At 52.9% G+C, this 22,068-nt stretch overlaps 2 protein-coding genes across 2 annotated transcripts in view; both read left to right on the forward strand.

Moving 5' to 3' along the window:
• The window catches only part of LOC140389193 (WD repeat-containing protein 46-like), a 38,244-nt gene extending 37,283 nt beyond the window's left edge, over positions 1 to 961 (forward strand). Inside the window, exon 6 of the mRNA XM_072473356.1 lies at positions 832 to 961. Coding sequence (XP_072329457.1) covers positions 832 to 961 — 130 coding nt within the window. The remainder of the gene's footprint in view (positions 1 to 831) is intronic.
• The window catches only part of LOC140390600 (beta-1,3-galactosyltransferase 9-like), a 484,726-nt gene that overhangs the window by 277,569 nt on the left and 185,089 nt on the right, over positions 1 to 22,068 (forward strand). The window lies entirely within an intron of this gene.

A 22,068-nucleotide genomic window follows, 5' to 3' on the forward strand; every position in this document is an offset into this window, starting at 1 on the left:
CCCAACCGACCAGCTACCCCCCCCCCCCCCCACCGACCAGCTATTCTGAAATAGAATCTGCTACTCTGTTCACAAACCCAGGGCTCGTATTTCACCTCGATGACCCCTCGATCACGTCGCCAGGCGGTGTCTATTTCGAGAACTGTCTGCACCCCCGCATTCTACCCTCTGTAAACTGGAGATCGTCACTGTTGTCTGAATTTGCAGCATGTCCCGTACTCCTATAGCTGACACCGCCTCCCCCTCGAGCATCGCCTCGACGTTGGAATTCTCATCCGCGTTTGTAAATCCCTCCGCGGCCTCGCCCCTCTGCATCTCCGCAATCTCCCTGCGCTCCCTGATTTTAATCACTGCGCCGTTCAGCAGCCGGGGCACCTCGGTCTGGAATTGTCCCCCACCACCACCTCCTTCGCCCCTCTGTCTTCACCAAGAGTTTGGACATCTCCGCAAGTCGCTTGAAGTACCTTTGGGGTTTTTTAACTACATGATAGGTTGAATCCATAGAATTTCAGTGCAGAAGGAGGCTGTTCGGCCCATCGAGTCTGCACCGGCCCTTGGAAACGGCATCCTATCCAAGCCCGCACCTCGACCCAAACCCGATAACCGCTCCTAGTCTTTTTGGACATGAAGGGGCAATTTATCACGGCCAATCCACCTAACCTGCACATCTCTGGACCGTGGGAGGAAACCGGAGCACCCGGAGGAAACCCACACAGACACGGGGAGAACGTGCAGACTCCGCACAGACAGTGACCCAAGCTGGGAATCGAACCTGGGACCCTGGCGCTGTGAAGCCACAGTGCCAACCACTGTGCGACCCTTTAATTGCAGGTTGTTGGAAACCTTTGGGACCGAGACCTGCTCGGTTTCATACTTCACAACGCAGTTCGCACTGAATTGGGGGCTGAAACTTTCATTCCCACCCATGGCCCCCAAAGTGAAAAGTCAAAAGCACTATTGAACTCCAGATTTTCACACCAGCTGCTCCGAAAGACGGCAGGAGGAATGAATGCCCCGTGGTGTGCTCTTGATCGCCGAAGGGAAAACCGTATCGCGTATTGTCAGCTCTTCAGAAGAGCAATCCAGTTGCTCCCGGATCATTCCTGTTGCACTGTTCCAACCCTCACCAGAACCCGAATTGTGTGTTCAGTCGACTTTGTGTTGGAGTTAGCGTAAAGACCGAGGCGATCGTCAAACCCAAACTACTCACACTGCCCCGCTCTCTCCCCATAGCCCTGTATCAATCCCAAACTAATCCCACTGTCCCACTCTCTCCCCATAGCCCTGTATCAATCCCAAACTAATTCCACTGCCCCACTCTCTCCCCATAGCCCTGTATCAATCCCCAAACTAATCCCACTGCCCCGCTCTCTCCCCATAGCCCTGTATCAATCCCAAACTAATCCCACTGCCTCACTCTCTCCCCATAGCCCTGTATCAATCCCCAAACTAATCCCACTGCCCCACTCTCTCCCCATAGCCCTGTATCAATCCCCAAACTAATCCCACTGTCCCGCTCTCTCCCCATAGCCCTGTGTCAATCCCCAAACTAATCCCACTGCCCCATTCTCTCCCCATAGCCCTGTATCAATCCCCAAACTAATCCCATTGCCCCGCTCTCCCCATAGCCCTGTGTCAATCCCAAACTAATCCCACTGCCCCATTCTCTCCCCATAGCCCTGTATCAATCCCCAAACTAATCCCACTGCCCTACTCTCTCCCCATAGCCCTGTATCAATGCCAAACTAATCCCACTGTCCCACTCTCTCCCCATAGCCCTGTATCAATCCCCAAACTAATCCCACTGTCCCACTCTCTCCCCATAGCCCTGTATCAATCCCAAACTAATCCCACTGCCCCGCTCTCTCCCCATAGCCCTGTATCAATCCCAAACTAATCTCACTGCCCCACTCTCTCCCCATAGCCCTGTATCAATCCCCAAACTAATCCCACTGCCCCACTCTCTCCCCATAGCCCTGTATCAATCCCAAACTAATCCCACTGCCCCACTCTCTCCCCATAGCCCTGTGTCAATCCCAAACTAATCCCACTGCCCCACTCTCTCCCCATAGCCCTGTATCAATCCCAAACTAATCCCACTGCCCTGCTCTCTCCCCATAGCCCTGTATCAATCCCCAAAGTAATCCCACTGCCCCTCTCCCCAGAGCCCTGTATCAATCCCAAACTAATCCCCCTGCTCCAATCCCCATAGCCCTGTATCAATCCCCAAACTTGTCCCACTCTCCATAGCCCTGTATCAATCCCAAACTAATCCCACTGCCCTGCTCTCTCCCCATAGCCCTGTATCAATTCCCAAACTAATCCCACTGCACCACTCTCCCCATAGTGCTGTATCAATCCCCAAACTAATCCCACTGCCCCGCTCTCCCCATAGCCCTGTATCAATCTCAAACTAATCCCACTGCCCCGCTCTCTCCCCATAGCCCTGTATCAATCTCAAACTAATCCCACTGCCCCACTGTCTCCCAATAGCCCGCTATCAATCCCGAAATTAATCCCACTGCCCCACTCTCTACCCATAGCCCCGTATCAATCCCAAACTGATCCCACTGCCCCACTCTCTCCCCATAGCCCTGTATCAATCCCCAAACTAATCTCACTGCCCCGCTCTCCCCGTAGCCCTGTATCAATCCCCAAACTAATCCCAGTGCCCTCCTCTCTCCCCATAGCTCTGTATCGATCCCAAACTAATCACTGCCCCACTCTCCCCATAGCCACGTATCAATCCTCAAACTAATCCCGCTGCCCCACTCTCCCTTTAGCCCTCTATCAATCCCCAAACTAATCCCACTGCCCCGCTCTCTCCCCATAGCCCTGTATCAATCCCAAACTAATCCCACTGCCCCACTCTCTCCCCATAGCCCTGTATCAATCCCCAAACTAATCCCCCTGCCCCACTCTCTCCCCATAGCCCTGTATCAATCCCCAAAATAATCCCACTGCCCCTTTCTCACCCCATAGCCCTGTATCAATCCCAAACTAATTCCACTGCCTCGCTCTTTCCCCATAGCCCTGTATCAATCCCAAACTAATCCCACTGCCCCACTCTCTCCCCATAGCCCTGTATCAATCCCCAAAATAATCCCACTGCCCCTTTCTCACCCCATAGCCCTGTATCAATCCCAAACTAATCCCACTGTCCCACTCTCTCCCCATAGCCCTGTATCAATCCCAAACTAATCCCACTGTCCGGCTCTCTCCTCATAGCCCTGTATCAATCCCAAACTAATCCCACTGCCCCACTCTCCCCATAGCCCTGTATCAATCCCAAACTAATCCCACTGCCCCACTCTCTCCCCATAGCCCTGTATCAATCGCAGACTAATCCCACTGCCCCACTCTCTCCCCATAGCCCTGTTTCAATCCCCAAACTAATCCCACTGTCCCGCTCTTTCCCCATAGCCCTGTATCAATCCCAAACTAATCCCACTGCCCCACTCTCCCCATAGCCCTGTATCAATCCCAAACTAATCCCACTGCCCCACTCTCTCCCCATAGCCCTGTATCAATCCCAAACTAATCCCACTGTCCCGCTCTCTCCCCATAGCCCTGTATCAATCTCAAACTAATCCCACTGCCCCACTGTCTCCCAATAGCCTACTATCAATCTCCAAATTAATCCCACTGCCCCACTCTCTACCCATAGCCCTGTATCAATCCCAAACTAATCCCACTGCCCCACTCTCTCCACATAGCCCTGTATCAATCCCAAACTAATCCCACTGCCCCACTCTCTCCCCATAGCCCTGTATCAATCCCAAACGAATCCCACTGCCCCACTCTCTCCCCATAGCCCTGTATCAATCCCAAACTAATCCCACTGCCCCACTCTCTCCCCATAGCCCTGTATCAATCCCCAAAATAATCCCACTGCCCCTTTCTCACCCCATAGCCCTGTATCAATCCCAAACTAATCCCACTGCCTCGCTCTTTCCCCATAGCCCTGTATCAATCCCAAACTAATCCCACTGCCCCACTCTCTCCCCATAGCCCTGTATCAATCCCCAAAATAATCCCACTGCCCCTTTCTCACCTCATAGCCCTGTATCAATCCCAAACTAATCCCACTGTCCCACTCTCTCCCCATAGCCCTGTATCAATCCCAAACTAATCCCACTGTCCGGCTCTCTCCTCATAGCCCTGTATCAATCCCAAACTAATCCCACTGCCCCACTCTCCCCATAGCCCTGTATCAATCCCAAACTATTCCCACTGCCCCACTCTCTCCCCATAGCCCTGTATCAATCGCAGACTAATCCCACTGCCCCACTCTCTCCCCATAGCCCTGTTTCAATCCCCAAACTAATCCCACTGTCCCGCTCTCTCCCCATAGCCCTGTATCAATCCCAAACTAATCCCACTGCCCCACTCTCCCCATAGCCCTGTATCAATCCCAAACTAATCCCACTGCCCCACTCTCTCCCCATAGCCCTGTATCAATCCCAAACTAATCCCACTGTCCCGCTCTCTCCCCATAGCCCTGTATCAATCTCAAACTAATCCCACTGCCCCACTGTCTCCCAATAGCCTACTATCAATCTCCAAATTAATCCCACTGCCCCACTCTCTACCCATAGCCCTGTATCAATCCCAAACTAATCCCACTGCCCCACTCTCTCCCCATAGCCCTGTATCAATCCCAAACTAATCCCACTGCCCCACTCTCTCCCCATAGCCCTGCATCAATCCCAAACGAATCCCACTGCCCCACTCTCTCCCCATAGCCCTGTATCAATCCCAAACTAATCCCACTGCCCCACTCTCTCCCCATAGCCCTGTATCAATCCCAAACTAATCCCACTGCCCCACTCTCTCCCCATAGCCCTGTATCAATCCCAAACGAATCCCACTGCCCCACTCTCTACCCAGAGCCCTGTATCAATCCCAAACGAATCCCACTGCCCCACTCTCTCCCCATAGCCCTGTATCAATCCCAAACTAATCCCACTGCCCCGCTCTCTCCCCATAGCCCTGTATCAATCCCAAACTAATCCCACTGTCCCACTCTCTCCCCATAGCCCTGTATCAATCCCAAACTAATCACACTGCCCCGCTCTCTCCCCATAGCCCTGTATCTACCCCAAACTAATATCACTGCCCCACTCTCTCCCCATAGCCCTGTATCAATCCCAAACTAATCCCACTGCCCCGCTCTCTCCCCATAGCCCTGTATCAACCCCCAAACTAATCCCACTGCCACGCTCTCTCCCCATAGCCCTGTATCAATCCCAAACTAATCCCACTGCCCCACTCTCTCCCCATAGCCCTGTAGCAATCCCAAACTAATCGCACTGCCCCACTCTCTCCCCATAGCCCTGAATTAATCCCCAAACTAATCCCACTGCCCTACTCTCTCCCCATAGCCCTGTATCAATCCCCAAACTAATCCCACTGCCCTACTCTCTCCCCATAGCCCTGTATCAATCCCCAAACTAATCCCACTGCCCCACTCTCTCCCCATAGCCCTGTATCAATCCCCAAACTAATCCCACTGCCCCGCTCTCTCCCCATAGCCCTGTATCAATCCCCAAACTAATCTCACTGCCCCACTCTCTCCACATAGCCCTGTATCAATCCCAAACTAATCCCACTGCCCCGCTCTCTCCCCATAGCCCTGTATCAATCTCAAGCTAATCCCACTGTCCCACTCTCTCCCCATAGCCCTGTATCAATCCCAAACTAATCTCACTGCCCCGCTCTCTCCCCATAGCCCTGTATCAATCTCAAGCTAATCCCACTGTCCCACTCTCTCCCCATAGCCCTGTATCAATCCCAAACTAATCCCACTGCCCCGCTCTCTCCCCATAGCCCTGTATCAATCCCCAAACTAATCCCACTGCCCCGCTCTCTCCCCATAGCCCTGTATCAATCCCCAAACTAATCCCACTGCCCCACTCTCTCCCCATAGCCCTGTATCAATCCCAAACTAATCCCACTGCCCCGCTCTCTCCCCATAGCCCTGTATCAATCCCCAAACTAATCCCACTGCCCCGGTCTCTCCCCATAGCCCTGAATCAATCCCCAAACTAATCCCACTGCCACGCTCTCTCCCCATAGCCCTGTATCAATCCCAAACTAATCCCACTGCCCCTCTCTCTCCCCAGAGCCCTGTATCAATCCCAAACTAATCCCCCTGCTCCAATCCCCATAGCCCTGTATCAATCCCCAAACTTGTCCCACTCTCCATAGCCCTGTATCAATCCCAAACTAATCCCACTGCCCTGCTCTCTCCCCATAGCCCTGTATCAATTCCCAAACTAATCCCACTGCACCACTCTCCCCATAGTGCTGTATCAATCCCAAACTAATTCCACTTCCCTGCTCTCCCCATAGCACTGTCAATCCTCAAACTAATCCCACTGCCCAGCTCTCTCCCCATAGCCCTGTATCAATCTCAAACTAATCCCACTGCCCCACTGTCTCCCAATAGCCCGCTATCAATCCCGAAATTAATCCTACTGCCCCACTCTCTACCCATAGCCCCGTATCAATCCCAAACTGATCCCACTGCCCCACTCTCTCCCCATAGCCCTGTATCAATCCCCAAACTAATCTCACTGCCCCGCTCTCCCCGTAGCCCTGTATCAATCCCCAAACTAATCCCAGTGCCCTCCTCTCTCCCCATAGCTCTGTATCGATCCCAAACTAATCACTGCCCCACTCTCCCCATAGCCACGTATCAATCCTCAAACTAATCCCGCTGCCCCACTCTCCCTTTAGCCCTCTATCAATCCCCAAACTAATCCCACTGCCCCTCTCTCTCCCCATAGCCCTGTATCAATCCCAAACTAATCCCACTGCCCCACTCTCTCCCCATAGCCCTGTATCAATCCCCAAACTAATCCCCCTGCCCCACTTTCTCCCCATAGCCCTGTATCAATCCCCAAAATAATCCCACTGCCCCTTTCTCACCCCATAGCCCTGTATCAATCCCAAACTAATCCCACTGCCTCGCTCTTTCCCCATAGCCCTGTATCAATCCCAAACTAATCCCACTGCCCCACTCTCCCCATAGCCCTGTATCAATCCCAAACTAATCCCACTGCCCCACTCTCTCCCCATAGCCCTGTATCAATCGCAGACTAATCCCACTGCCCCACTCTCTCCCCATAGCCCTGTTTCAATCCCCAAACTAATCCCACTGTCCCGCTCTCTCCCCAAAGCCCTGTATCAATCCCAAACTAATCCCACTGCCCCACTCTCCCCATAGCCCTGTATCAATCCCAAACTAATCCCACTGCCCCACTCTCTCCCCATAGCCCTGTATCAATCCCAAACTAATCCCACTGTCCCGCTCTCTCCCCATAGCCCTGTATCAATCTCAAACTAATCCCACTGCCCCACTGTCTCCCAATAGCCTACTATCAATCTCCAAATTAATCCCACTGCCCCACTCTCTACCCATAGCCCTGTATCAATCCCAAACTAATCCCACTGCCCCACTCTCTCCCCATAGCCCTGTATCAATCCCAAACTAATCCCACTGCCCCACTCTCTCCCCATAGCCCTGCATCAATCCCAAACGAATCCCACTGCCCCACTCTCTCCCCATAGCCCTGTATCAATCCCAAACTAATCCCACTGCCCCACTCTCTCCCCATAGCCCTGTATCAATCCCAAACTAATCCCACTGCCCCACTCTCTCCCCATAGCCCTGTATCAATCCCAAACGAATCCCACTGCCCCACTCTCTACCCAGAGCCCTGTATCAATCCCAAACGAATCCCACTGCCCCACTCTCTCCCCATAGCCCTGTATCAATCCCAAACTAATCCCACTGCCCCGCTCTCTCCCCATAGCCCTGTATCAATCCCAAACTAATCCCACTGTCCCACTCTCTCCCCATAGCCCTGTATCAATCCCAAACTAATCACACTGCCCCGCTCTCTCCCCATAGCCCTGTATCTACCCCAAACTAATATCACTGCCCCACTCTCTCCCCATAGCCCTGTATCAATCCCAAACTAATCCCACTGCCCCGCTCTCTCCCCATAGCCCTGTATCAATCCCCAAACTAATCCCACTGCCACGCTCTCTCCCCATAGCCCTGTATCAATCCCAAACTAATCCCACTGCCCCACTCTCTCCCCATAGCCCTGTATCAATCCCAAACTAATCGCACTGCCCCACTCTCTCCCCATAGCCCTGAATTAATCCCCAAACTAATCCCACTGCCCTACTCTCTCCCCATAGCCCTGTATCAATCCCCAAACTAATCCCACTGCCCCACTCTCTCCCCATAGCCCTGTATCAATCCCAAACTAATCCCACTGCCCCGCTCTCTCCCCATAGCCCTGTATCAATCCCCAAACTAATCCCACTGCCACGCTCTCTCCCCATAGCCCTGTATCGATCCCAAACTAATCACTGCCCCACTCTCCCCATAGCCACATATCAATCCTCAAACTAATCCCGCTGCCCCACTCTCCCTTTAGCCCTCTATCAATCCCCAAACTAATCCCACTGCCCCGCTCTCTCCCCATAGCCCTGTATCAATCCCAAACTAATCCCACTGCCCCACTCTCTCCCCATAGCCCTGTATCAATCCCCAAACTAATCCCCCTGCCCCACTCTCTCCCCATAGCCCTGTATCAATCCCCAAAATAATCCCACTGCCCCTTTCTCACCCCATAGCCCTGTATCAATCCCAAACTAATTCCACTGCCTCGCTCTTTCCCCATAGCCCTGTATCAATCCCAAACTAATCCCACTGCCCCACTCTCTCCCCATAGCCCTGTATCAATCCCCAAAATAATCCCACTGCCCCTTTCTCACCCCATAGCCCTGTATCAATCCCAAACTAATCCCACTGTCCCACTCTCTCCCCATAGCCCTGTATCAATCCCAAACTAATCCCACTGTCCGGCTCTCTCCTCATAGCCCTGTATCAATCCCAAACTAATCCCACTGCCCCACTCTCCCCATAGCCCTGTATCAATCCCAAACTAATCCCACTGCCCCACTCTCTCCCCATAGCCCTGTATCAATCGCAGACTAATCCCACTGCCCCACTCTCTCCCCATAGCCCTGTTTCAATCCCCAAACTAATCCCACTGTCCCGCTCTTTCCCCATAGCCCTGTATCAATCCCAAACTAATCCCACTGCCCCACTCTCCCCATAGCCCTGTATCAATCCCAAACTAATCCCACTGCCCCACTCTCTCCCCATAGCCCTGTATCAATCCCAAACTAATCCCACTGTCCCGCTCTCTCCCCATAGCCCTGTATCAATCTCAAACTAATCCCACTGCCCCACTGTCTCCCAATAGCCTACTATCAATCTCCAAATTAATCCCACTGCCCCACTCTCTACCCATAGCCCTGTATCAATCCCAAACTAATCCCACTGCCCCACTCTCTCCACATAGCCCTGTATCAATCCCAAACTAATCCCACTGCCCCACTCTCTCCCCATAGCCCTGTATCAATCCCAAACGAATCCCACTGCCCCACTCTCTCCCCATAGCCCTGTATCAATCCCAAACTAATCCCACTGCCCCACTCTCTCCCCATAGCCCTGTATCAATCCCCAAAATAATCCCACTGCCCCTTTCTCACCCCATAGCCCTGTATCAATCCCAAACTAATCCCACTGCCTCGCTCTTTCCCCATAGCCCTGTATCAATCCCAAACTAATCCCACTGCCCCACTCTCTCCCCATAGCCCTGTATCAATCCCCAAAATAATCCCACTGCCCCTTTCTCACCTCATAGCCCTGTATCAATCCCAAACTAATCCCACTGTCCCACTCTCTCCCCATAGCCCTGTATCAATCCCAAACTAATCCCACTGTCCGGCTCTCTCCTCATAGCCCTGTATCAATCCCAAACTAATCCCACTGCCCCACTCTCCCCATAGCCCTGTATCAATCCCAAACTATTCCCACTGCCCCACTCTCTCCCCATAGCCCTGTATCAATCGCAGACTAATCCCACTGCCCCACTCTCTCCCCATAGCCCTGTTTCAATCCCCAAACTAATCCCACTGTCCCGCTCTCTCCCCATAGCCCTGTATCAATCCCAAACTAATCCCACTGCCCCACTCTCCCCATAGCCCTGTATCAATCCCAAACTAATCCCACTGCCCCACTCTCTCCCCATAGCCCTGTATCAATCCCAAACTAATCCCACTGTCCCGCTCTCTCCCCATAGCCCTGTATCAATCTCAAACTAATCCCACTGCCCCACTGTCTCCCAATAGCCTACTATCAATCTCCAAATTAATCCCACTGCCCCACTCTCTACCCATAGCCCTGTATCAATCCCAAACTAATCCCACTGCCCCACTCTCTCCCCATAGCCCTGTATCAATCCCAAACTAATCCCACTGCCCCACTCTCTCCCCATAGCCCTGCATCAATCCCAAACGAATCCCACTGCCCCACTCTCTCCCCATAGCCCTGTATCAATCCCAAACTAATCCCACTGCCCCACTCTCTCCCCATAGCCCTGTATCAATCCCAAACTAATCCCACTGCCCCACTCTCTCCCCATAGCCCTGTATCAATCCCAAACGAATCCCACTGCCCCACTCTCTACCCAGAGCCCTGTATCAATCCCAAACGAATCCCACTGCCCCACTCTCTCCCCATAGCCCTGTATCAATCCCAAACTAATCCCACTGCCCCGCTCTCTCCCCATAGCCCTGTATCAATCCCAAACTAATCCCACTGTCCCACTCTCTCCCCATAGCCCTGTATCAATCCCAAACTAATCACACTGCCCCGCTCTCTCCCCATAGCCCTGTATCTACCCCAAACTAATATCACTGCCCCACTCTCTCCCCATAGCCCTGTATCAATCCCAAACTAATCCCACTGCCCCGCTCTCTCCCCATAGCCCTGTATCAACCCCCAAACTAATCCCACTGCCACGCTCTCTCCCCATAGCCCTGTATCAATCCCAAACTAATCCCACTGCCCCACTCTCTCCCCATAGCCCTGTAGCAATCCCAAACTAATCGCACTGCCCCACTCTCTCCCCATAGCCCTGAATTAATCCCCAAACTAATCCCACTGCCCTACTCTCTCCCCATAGCCCTGTATCAATCCCCAAACTAATCCCACTGCCCTACTCTCTCCCCATAGCCCTGTATCAATCCCCAAACTAATCCCACTGCCCCACTCTCTCCCCATAGCCCTGTATCAATCCCCAAACTAATCCCACTGCCCCGCTCTCTCCCCATAGCCCTGTATCAATCCCCAAACTAATCTCACTGCCCCACTCTCTCCACATAGCCCTGTATCAATCCCAAACTAATCCCACTGCCCCGCTCTCTCCCCATAGCCCTGTATCAATCTCAAGCTAATCCCACTGTCCCACTCTCTCCCCATAGCCCTGTATCAATCCCAAACTAATCTCACTGCCCCGCTCTCTCCCCATAGCCCTGTATCAATCTCAAGCTAATCCCACTGTCCCACTCTCTCCCCATAGCCCTGTATCAATCCCAAACTAATCCCACTGCCCCGCTCTCTCCCCATAGCCCTGTATCAATCCCCAAACTAATCCCACTGCCCCGCTCTCTCCCCATAGCCCTGTATCAATCCCCAAACTAATCCCACTGCCCCACTCTCTCCCCATAGCCCTGTATCAATCCCAAACTAATCCCACTGCCCCGCTCTCTCCCCATAGCCCTGTATCAATCCCCAAACTAATCCCACTGCCCCGGTCTCTCCCCATAGCCCTGAATCAATCCCCAAACTAATCCCACTGCCACGCTCTCTCCCCATAGCCCTGTATCAATCCCAAACTAATCCCACTGCCCCTCTCTCTCCCCAGAGCCCTGTATCAATCCCAAACTAATCCCCCTGCTCCAATCCCCATAGCCCTGTATCAATCCCCAAACTTGTCCCACTCTCCATAGCCCTGTATCAATCCCAAACTAATCCCACTGCCCTGCTCTCTCCCCATAGCCCTGTATCAATTCCCAAACTAATCCCACTGCACCACTCTCCCCATAGTGCTGTATCAATCCCAAACTAATTCCACTTCCCTGCTCTCCCCATAGCACTGTCAATCCTCAAACTAATCCCACTGCCCAGCTCTCTCCCCATAGCCCTGTATCAATCTCAAACTAATCCCACTGCCCCACTGTCTCCCAATAGCCCGCTATCAATCCCGAAATTAATCCTACTGCCCCACTCTCTACCCATAGCCCCGTATCAATCCCAAACTGATCCCACTGCCCCACTCTCTCCCCATAGCCCTGTATCAATCCCCAAACTAATCTCACTGCCCCGCTCTCCCCGTAGCCCTGTATCAATCCCCAAACTAATCCCAGTGCCCTCCTCTCTCCCCATAGCTCTGTATCGATCCCAAACTAATCACTGCCCCACTCTCCCCATAGCCACGTATCAATCCTCAAACTAATCCCGCTGCCCCACTCTCCCTTTAGCCCTCTATCAATCCCCAAACTAATCCCACTGCCCCTCTCTCTCCCCATAGCCCTGTATCAATCCCAAACTAATCCCACTGCCCCACTCTCTCCCCATAGCCCTGTATCAATCCCCAAACTAATCCCCCTGCCCCACTTTCTCCCCATAGCCCTGTATCAATCCCCAAAATAATCCCACTGCCCCTTTCTCACCCCATAGCCCTGTATCAATCCCAAACTAATCCCACTGCCTCGCTCTTTCCCCATAGCCCTGTATCAATCCCAAACTAATCCCACTGCCCCACTCTCCCCATAGCCCTGTATCAATCCCAAACTAATCCCACTGCCCCACTCTCTCCCCATAGCCCTGTATCAATCGCAGACTAATCCCACTGCCCCACTCTCTCCCCATAGCCCTGTTTCAATCCCCAAACTAATCCCACTGTCCCGCTCTCTCCCCAAAGCCCTGTATCAATCCCAAACTAATCCCACTGCCCCACTCTCCCCATAGCCCTGTATCAATCCCAAACTAATCCCACTGCCCCACTCTCTCCCCATAGCCCTGTATCAATCCCAAACTAATCCCACTGTCCCGCTCTCTCCCCATAGCCCTGTATCAATCTCAAACTAATCCCACTGCCCCACTGTCTCCCAATAGCCTACTATCAATCTCCAAATTAATCCCACTGCCCCACTCTCTACCCATAGCCCTGTATCAATCCCAAACTAATCCCACTGCCCCACTCTCTCCCCATAGCCCTGTATCAATCCCAAACTAATCCCACTGCCCCACTCTCTCCCCATAGCCCTGCATCAATCCCAAACGAATCCCACTGCCCCACTCTCTCCCCATAGCCCTGTATCAATCCCAAACTAATCCCACTGCCCCACTCTCTCCCCATAGCCCTGTATCAATCCCAAACTAATCCCACTGCCCCACTCTCTCCCCATAGCCCTGTATCAATCCCAAACGAATCCCACTGCCCCACTCTCTACCCAGAGCCCTGTATCAATCCCAAACGAATCCCACTGCCCCACTCTCTCCCCATAGCCCTGTATCAATCCCAAACTAATCCCACTGCCCCGCTCTCTCCCCATAGCCCTGTATCAATCCCAAACTAATCCCACTGTCCCACTCTCTCCCCATAGCCCTGTATCAATCCCAAACTAATCACACTGCCCCGCTCTCTCCCCATAGCCCTGTATCTACCCCAAACTAATATCACTGCCCCACTCTCTCCCCATAGCCCTGTATCAATCCCAAACTAATCCCACTGCCCCGCTCTCTCCCCATAGCCCTGTATCAATCCCCAAACTAATCCCACTGCCACGCTCTCTCCCCATAGCCCTGTATCAATCCCAAACTAATCCCACTGCCCCACTCTCTCCCCATAGCCCTGTATCAATCCCAAACTAATCGCACTGCCCCACTCTCTCCCCATAGCCCTGAATTAATCCCCAAACTAATCCCACTGCCCTACTCTCTCCCCATAGCCCTGTATCAATCCCCAAACTAATCCCACTGCCCCACTCTCTCCCCATAGCCCTGTATCAATCCCAAACTAATCCCACTGCCCCACTCTCTCCCCATAGCCCTGTATCAATCCCAAACTAATCCCACTGCCCCACTCTCTCCCCATAGCCCTGTATCAATCCCAAACGAATCCCACTGCCCCACTCTCTACCCAGAGCCCTGTATCAATCCCAAACGAATCCCACTGCCCCACTCTCTCCCCATAGCCCTGTATCAATCCCAAACTAATCCCACTGCCCCGCTCTCTCCCCATAGCCCTGTATCAATCCCAAACTAATCCCACTGTCCCACTCTCTCCCCATAGCCCTGTATCAATCCCAAACTAATCACACTGCCCCGCTCTCTCCCCATAGCCCTGTATCTACCCCAAACTAATATCACTGCCCCACTCTCTCCCCATAGCCCTGTATCAATCCCAAACTAATCCCACTGCCCCGCTCTCTCCCCATAGCCCTGTATCAATCCCCAAACTAATCCCACTGCCACGCTCTCTCCCCATAGCCCTGTATCAATCCCAAACTAATCCCACTGCCCCACTCTCTCCCCATAGCCCTGTAGCAATCCCAAACTAATCGCACTGCCCCACTCTCTCCCCATAGCCCTGAATTAATCCCCAAACTAATCCCACTGCCCTACTCTCTCCCCATAGCCCTGTATCAATCCCCAAACTAATCCCACTGCCCTACTCTCTCCCCATAGCCCTGTATCAATCCCCAAACTAATCCCACTGCCCCACTCTCTCCCCATAGCCCTGTATCAATCCCCAAACTAATCCCACTGCCCCGCTCTCTCCCCATAGCCCTGTATCAATCCCCAAACTAATCTCACTGCCCCACTCTCTCCACATAGCCCTGTATCAATCCCAAACTAATCCCACTGCCCCGCTCTCTCCCCATAGCCCTGTATCAATCTCAAGCTAATCCCACTGTCCCACTCTCTCCCCATAGCCCTGTATCAATCCCAAACTAATCTCACTGCCCCGCTCTCTCCCCATAGCCCTGTATCAATCTCAAGCTAATCCCACTGTCCCACTCTCTCCCCATAGCCCTGTATCAATCCCAAACTAATCCCACTGCCCCGCTCTCTCCCCATAGCCCTGTATCAATCCCCAAACTAATCCCACTGCCCCGCTCTCTCCCCATAGCCCTGTATCAATCCCCAAACTAATCCCACTGCCCCACTCTCTCCCCATAGCCCTGTATCAATCCCAAACTAATCCCACTGCCCCGCTCTCTCCCCATAGCCCTGTATCAATCCCCAAACTAATCCCACTGCCCCGGTCTCTCCCCATAGCCCTGAATCAATCCCCAAACTAATCCCACTGCCCCACTCTCTCCCCATAGCCCTGTATCAATCCCAAACTAATCCCACTGCCCCGCTCTCTCCCCATAGCCCTGTATCAATCCCCAAACTAATCCCACTGCCCCGGTCTCTCCCCATAGCCCTGAATCAATCCCCAAACTAATCCCACTGCCACGCTCTCTCCCCATAGCCCTGTATCAATCCCAAACTAATCCCACTGCCCCTCTCTCTCCCCAGAGCCCTGTATCAATCCCAAACTAATCCCCCTGCTCCAATCCCCATAGCCCTGTATCAATCCCCAAACTTGTCCCACTCTCCATAGCCCTGTATCAATCCCAAACTAATCCCACTGCCCTGCTCTCTCCCCATAGCCCTGTATCAATTCCCAAACTAATCCCACTGCACCACTCTCCCCATAGTGCTGTATCAATCCCAAACTAATTCCACTTCCCTGCTCTCCCCACAGCACTGTCAATCCTCAAACTAATCCCACTGCCCAGCTCTCTCCCCATAGCCCTGTATCAATCTCAAACTAATCCCACTGCCCCACTGTCTCCCAATAGCCCGCTATCAATCCCGAAATTAATCCTACTGCCCCACTCTCTACCCATAGCCCCGTATCAATCCCAAACTGATCCCACTGCCCCACTCTCTCCCCATAGCCCTGTATCAATCCCCAAACTAATCTCACTGCCCCGCTCTCCCCGTAGCCCTGTATCAATCCCCAAACTAATCCCAGTGCCCTCCTCTCTCCCCATAGCTCTGTATCGATCCCAAACTAATCACTGCCCCACTCTCCCCATAGCCACGTATCAATCCTCAAACTAATCCCGCTGCCCCACTCTCCCTTTAGCCCTCTATCAATCCCCAAACTAATCCCACTGCCCCTCTCTCTCCCCATAGCCCTGTATCAATCCCAAACTAATCCCACTGCCCCACTCTCTCCCCATAGCCCTGTATCAATCCCCAAACTAATCCCCCTGCCCCACTTTCTCCCCATAGCCCTGTATCAATCCCCAAAATAATCCCACTGCCCCTTTCTCACCCCATAGCCCTGTATCAATCCCAAACTAATCCCACTGCCTCGCTCTTTCCCCATAGCCCTGTATCAATCCCAAACTAATCCCACTGCCCCACTCTCCCCATAGCCCTGTATCAATCCCAAACTAATCCCACTGCCCCACTCTCTCCCCATAGCCCTGTATCAATCGCAGACTAATCCCACTGCCCCACTCTCTCCCCATAGCCCTGTTTCAATCCCCAAACTAATCCCACTGTCCCGCTCTCTCCCCAAAGCCCTGTATCAATCCCAAACTAATCCCACTGCCCCACTCTCCCCATAGCCCTGTATCAATCCCAAACTAATCCCACTGCCCCACTCTCTCCCCATAGCCCTGTATCAATCCCAAACTAATCCCACTGTCCCGCTCTCTCCCCATAGCCCTGTATCAATCTCAAACTAATCCCACTGCCCCACTGTCTCCCAATAGCCTACTATCAATCTCCAAATTAATCCCACTGCCCCACTCTCTACCCATAGCCCTGTATCAATCCCAAACTAATCCCACTGCCCCACTCTCTCCCCATAGCCCTGTATCAATCCCAAACTAATCCCACTGCCCCACTCTCTCCCCATAGCCCTGCATCAATCCCAAACGAATCCCACTGCCCCACTCTCTCCCCATAGCCCTGTATCAATCCCAAACTAATCCCACTGCCCCACTCTCTCCCCATAGCCCTGTATCAATCCCAAACTAATCCCACTGCCCCACTCTCTCCCCATAGCCCTGTATCAATCCCAAACGAATCCCACTGCCCCACTCTCTACCCAGAGCCCTGTATCAATCCCAAACGAATCCCACTGCCCCACTCTCTCCCCATAGCCCTGTATCAATCCCAAACTAATCCCACTGCCCCGCTCTCTCCCCATAGCCCTGTATCAATCCCAAACTAATCCCACTGTCCCACTCTCTCCCCATAGCCCTGTATCAATCCCAAACTAATCACACTGCCCCGCTCTCTCCCCATAGCCCTGTATCTACCCCAAACTAATATCACTGCCCCACTCTCTCCCCATAGCCCTGTATCAATCCCAAACTAATCCCACTGCCCCGCTCTCTCCCCATAGCCCTGTATCAATCCCCAAACTAATCCCACTGCCACGCTCTCTCCCCATAGCCCTGTATCAATCCCAAACTAATCCCACTGCCCCACTCTCTCCCCATAGCCCTGTATCAATCCCAAACTAATCGCACTGCCCCACTCTCTCCCCATAGCCCTGAATTAATCCCCAAACTAATCCCACTGCCCTACTCTCTCCCCATAGCCCTGTATCAATCCCCAAACTAATCCCACTGCCCCACTCTCTCCCCATAGCCCTGTATCAATCCCAAACTAATCCCACTGCCCCACTCTCTCCCCATAGCCCTGTATCAATCCCAAACTAATCCCACTGCCCCACTCTCTCCCCATAGCCCTGTATCAATCCCAAACGAATCCCACTGCCCCACTCTCTACCCAGAGCCCTGTATCAATCCCAAACGAATCCCACTGCCCCACTCTCTCCCCATAGCCCTGTATCAATCCCAAACTAATCCCACTGCCCCGCTCTCTCCCCATAGCCCTGTATCAATCCCAAACTAATCCCACTGTCCCACTCTCTCCCCATAGCCCTGTATCAATCCCAAACTAATCACACTGCCCCGCTCTCTCCCCATAGCCCTGTATCTACCCCAAACTAATATCACTGCCCCACTCTCTCCCCATAGCCCTGTATCAATCCCAAACTAATCCCACTGCCCCGCTCTCTCCCCATAGCCCTGTATCAATCCCCAAACTAATCCCACTGCCACGCTCTCTCCCCATAGCCCTGTATCAATCCCAAACTAATCCCACTGCCCCACTCTCTCCCCATAGCCCTGTAGCAATCCCAAACTAATCGCACTGCCCCACTCTCTCCCCATAGCCCTGAATTAATCCCCAAACTAATCCCACTGCCCTACTCTCTCCCCATAGCCCTGTATCAATCCCCAAACTAATCCCACTGCCCTACTCTCTCCCCATAGCCCTGTATCAATCCCCAAACTAATCCCACTGCCCCACTCTCTCCCCATAGCCCTGTATCAATCCCCAAACTAATCCCACTGCCCCGCTCTCTCCCCATAGCCCTGTATCAATCCCCAAACTAATCTCACTGCCCCACTCTCTCCACATAGCCCTGTATCAATCCCAAACTAATCCCACTGCCCCGCTCTCTCCCCATAGCCCTGTATCAATCTCAAGCTAATCCCACTGTCCCACTCTCTCCCCATAGCCCTGTATCAATCCCAAACTAATCTCACTGCCCCGCTCTCTCCCCATAGCCCTGTATCAATCTCAAGCTAATCCCACTGTCCCACTCTCTCCCCATAGCCCTGTATCAATCCCAAACTAATCCCACTGCCCCGCTCTCTCCCCATAGCCCTGTATCAATCCCCAAACTAATCCCACTGCCCCGCTCTCTCCCCATAGCCCTGTATCAATCCCCAAACTAATCCCACTGCCCCACTCTCTCCCCATAGCCCTGTATCAATCCCAAACTAATCCCACTGCCCCGCTCTCTCCCCATAGCCCTGTATCAATCCCCAAACTAATCCCACTGCCCCGGTCTCTCCCCATAGCCCTGAATCAATCCCCAAACTAATCCCACTGCCACGCTCTCTCCCCATAGCCCTGTATCAATCCCAAACTAATCCCACTGCCCCTCTCTCTCCCCAGAGCCCTGTATCAATCCCAAACTAATCCCCCTGCTCCAATCCCCATAGCCCTGTATCAATCCCCAAACTTGTCCCACTCTCCATAGCCCTGTATCAATCCCAAACTAATCCCACTGCCCTGCTCTCTCCCCATAGCCCTGTATCAATTCCCAAACTAATCCCACTGCACCACTCTCCCCATAGTGCTGTATCAATCCCAAACTAATTCCACTTCCCTGCTCTCCCCATAGCACTGTCAATCCTCAAACTAATCCCACTGCCCAGCTCTCTCCCCATAGCCCTGTATCAATCTCAAACTAATCCCACTGCCCCACTGTCTCCCAATAGCCCGCTATCAATCCCGAAATTAATCCTACTGCCCCACTCTCTACCCATAGCCCCGTATCAATCCCAAACTGATCCCACTGCCCCACTCTCTCCCCATAGCCCTGTATCAATCCCCAAACTAATCTCACTGCCCCGCTCTCCCCGTAGCCCTGTATCAATCCCCAAACTAATCCCAGTGCCCTCCTCTCTCCCCATAGCTCTGTATCGATCCCAAACTAATCACTGCCCCACTCTCCCCATAGCCACGTATCAATCCTCAAACTAATCCCGCTGCCCCACTCTCCCTTTAGCCCTCTATCAATCCCCAAACTAATCCCACTGCCCCTCTCTCTCCCCATAGCCCTGTATCAATCCCAAACTAATCCCACTGCCCCACTCTCTCCCCATAGCCCTGTATCAATCCCCAAACTAATCCCCCTGCCCCACTTTCTCCCCATAGCCCTGTATCAATCCCCAAAATAATCCCACTGCCCCTTTCTCACCCCATAGCCCTGTATCAATCCCAAACTAATCCCACTGCCTCGCTCTTTCCCCATAGCCCTGTATCAATCCCAAACTAATCCCACTGCCCCACTCTCCCCATAGCCCTGTATCAATCCCAAACTAATCCCACTGCCCCACTCTCTCCCCATAGCCCTGTATCAATCGCAGACTAATCCCACTGCCCCACTCTCTCCCCATAGCCCTGTTTCAATCCCCAAACTAATCCCACTGTCCCGCTCTCTCCCCAAAGCCCTGTATCAATCCCAAACTAATCCCACTGCCCCACTCTCCCCATAGCCCTGTATCAATCCCAAACTAATCCCACTGCCCCACTCTCTCCCCATAGCCCTGTATCAATCCCAAACTAATCCCACTGTCCCGCTCTCTCCCCATAGCCCTGTATCAATCTCAAACTAATCCCACTGCCCCACTGTCTCCCAATAGCCTACTATCAATCTCCAAATTAATCCCACTGCCCCACTCTCTACCCATAGCCCTGTATCAATCCCAAACTAATCCCACTGCCCCACTCTCTCCCCATAGCCCTGTATCAATCCCAAACTAATCCCACTGCCCCACTCTCTCCCCATAGCCCTGCATCAATCCCAAACGAATCCCACTGCCCCACTCTCTCCCCATAGCCCTGTATCAATCCCAAACTAATCCCACTGCCCCACTCTCTCCCCATAGCCCTGTATCAATCCCAAACTAATCCCACTGCCCCACTCTCTCCCCATAGCCCTGTATCAATCCCAAACGAATCCCACTGCCCCACTCTCTACCCAGAGCCCTGTATCAATCCCAAACGAATCCCACTGCCCCACTCTCTCCCCATAGCCCTGTATCAATCCCAAACTAATCCCACTGCCCCGCTCTCTCCCCATAGCCCTGTATCAATCCCAAACTAATCCCACTGTCCCACTCTCTCCCCATAGCCCTGTATCAATCCCAAACTAATCACACTGCCCCGCTCTCTCCCCATAGCCCTGTATCTACCCCAAACTAATATCACTGCCCCACTCTCTCCCCATAGCCCTGTATCAATCCCAAACTAATCCCACTGCCCCGCTCTCTCCCCATAGCCCTGTATCAATCCCCAAACTAATCCCACTGCCACGCTCTCTCCCCATAGCCCTGTATCAATCCCAAACTAATCCCACTGCCCCACTCTCTCCCCATAGCCCTGTATCAATCCCAAACTAATCGCACTGCCCCACTCTCTCCCCATAGCCCTGAATTAATCCCCAAACTAATCCCACTGCCCTACTCTCTCCCCATAGCCCTGTATCAATCCCCAAACTAATCCCACTGCCCTACTCTCTCCCCATAGCCCTGTATCAATCCCCAAACTAATCCCACTGCCCCACTCTCTCCCCATAGCCCTGTATCAATCCCCAAACTAATCCCACTGCCCCGCTCTCTCCCCATAGCCCTGTATCAATCCCCAAACTAATCTCACTGCCCCACTCTCTCCACATAGCCCTGTATCAATCCCAAACTAATCCCACTGCCCCGCTCTCTCCCCATAGCCCTGTATCAATCTCAAGCTAATCCCACTGTCCCACTCTCTCCCCATAGCCCTGTATCAATCCCAAACTAATCTCACTGCCCCGCTCTCTCCCCATAGCCCTGTATCAATCTCAAGCTAATCCCACTGTCCCACTCTCTCCCCATAGCCCTGTATCAATCCCAAACTAATCCCACTGCCCCGCTCTCTCCCCATAGCCCTGTATCAATCCCCAAACTAATCCCACTGTCCCGCTCTCTCCCCATAGCCCTGTATCAATCCCCAAACTAATCCCACTGCCCCACTCTCTCCCCATAGCCCTGTATCAATCCCAAACTAATCCCACTGCCCCGCTCTCTCCCCATAGCCCTGTATCAATCCCCAAACTAATCCCACTGCCCCGCTCTCTCCCCATAGCCCTGAATCAATCCCCAAACTAATCCCACTGCCACGCTCTCTCCCCATAGCCCTGTATCAATCCCAAACTAATCCCACTGCCCCTCTCTCTCCCCAGAGCCCTGTATCAATCCCAAACTAATCCCCCTGCTCCAATCCCCATAGCCCTGTATCAATCCCCAAACTTGTCCCACTCTCCATAGCCCTGTATCAATCCCAAACTAATCCCACTGCCCTGCTCTCTCCCCATAGCCCTGTATCAATTCCCAAACTAATCCCACTGCACCACTCTCCCCATAGTGCTGTATCAATCCCAAACTAATTCCACTTCCCTGCTCTCCCCATAGCACTGTCAATCCTCAAACTAATCC

Source organism: Scyliorhinus torazame, chromosome 14 (assembly GCF_047496885.1).
Source record: "Scyliorhinus torazame isolate Kashiwa2021f chromosome 14, sScyTor2.1, whole genome shotgun sequence".
In the NCBI taxonomy this organism is placed as follows: domain Eukaryota; kingdom Metazoa; phylum Chordata; class Chondrichthyes; order Carcharhiniformes; family Scyliorhinidae; genus Scyliorhinus; species Scyliorhinus torazame.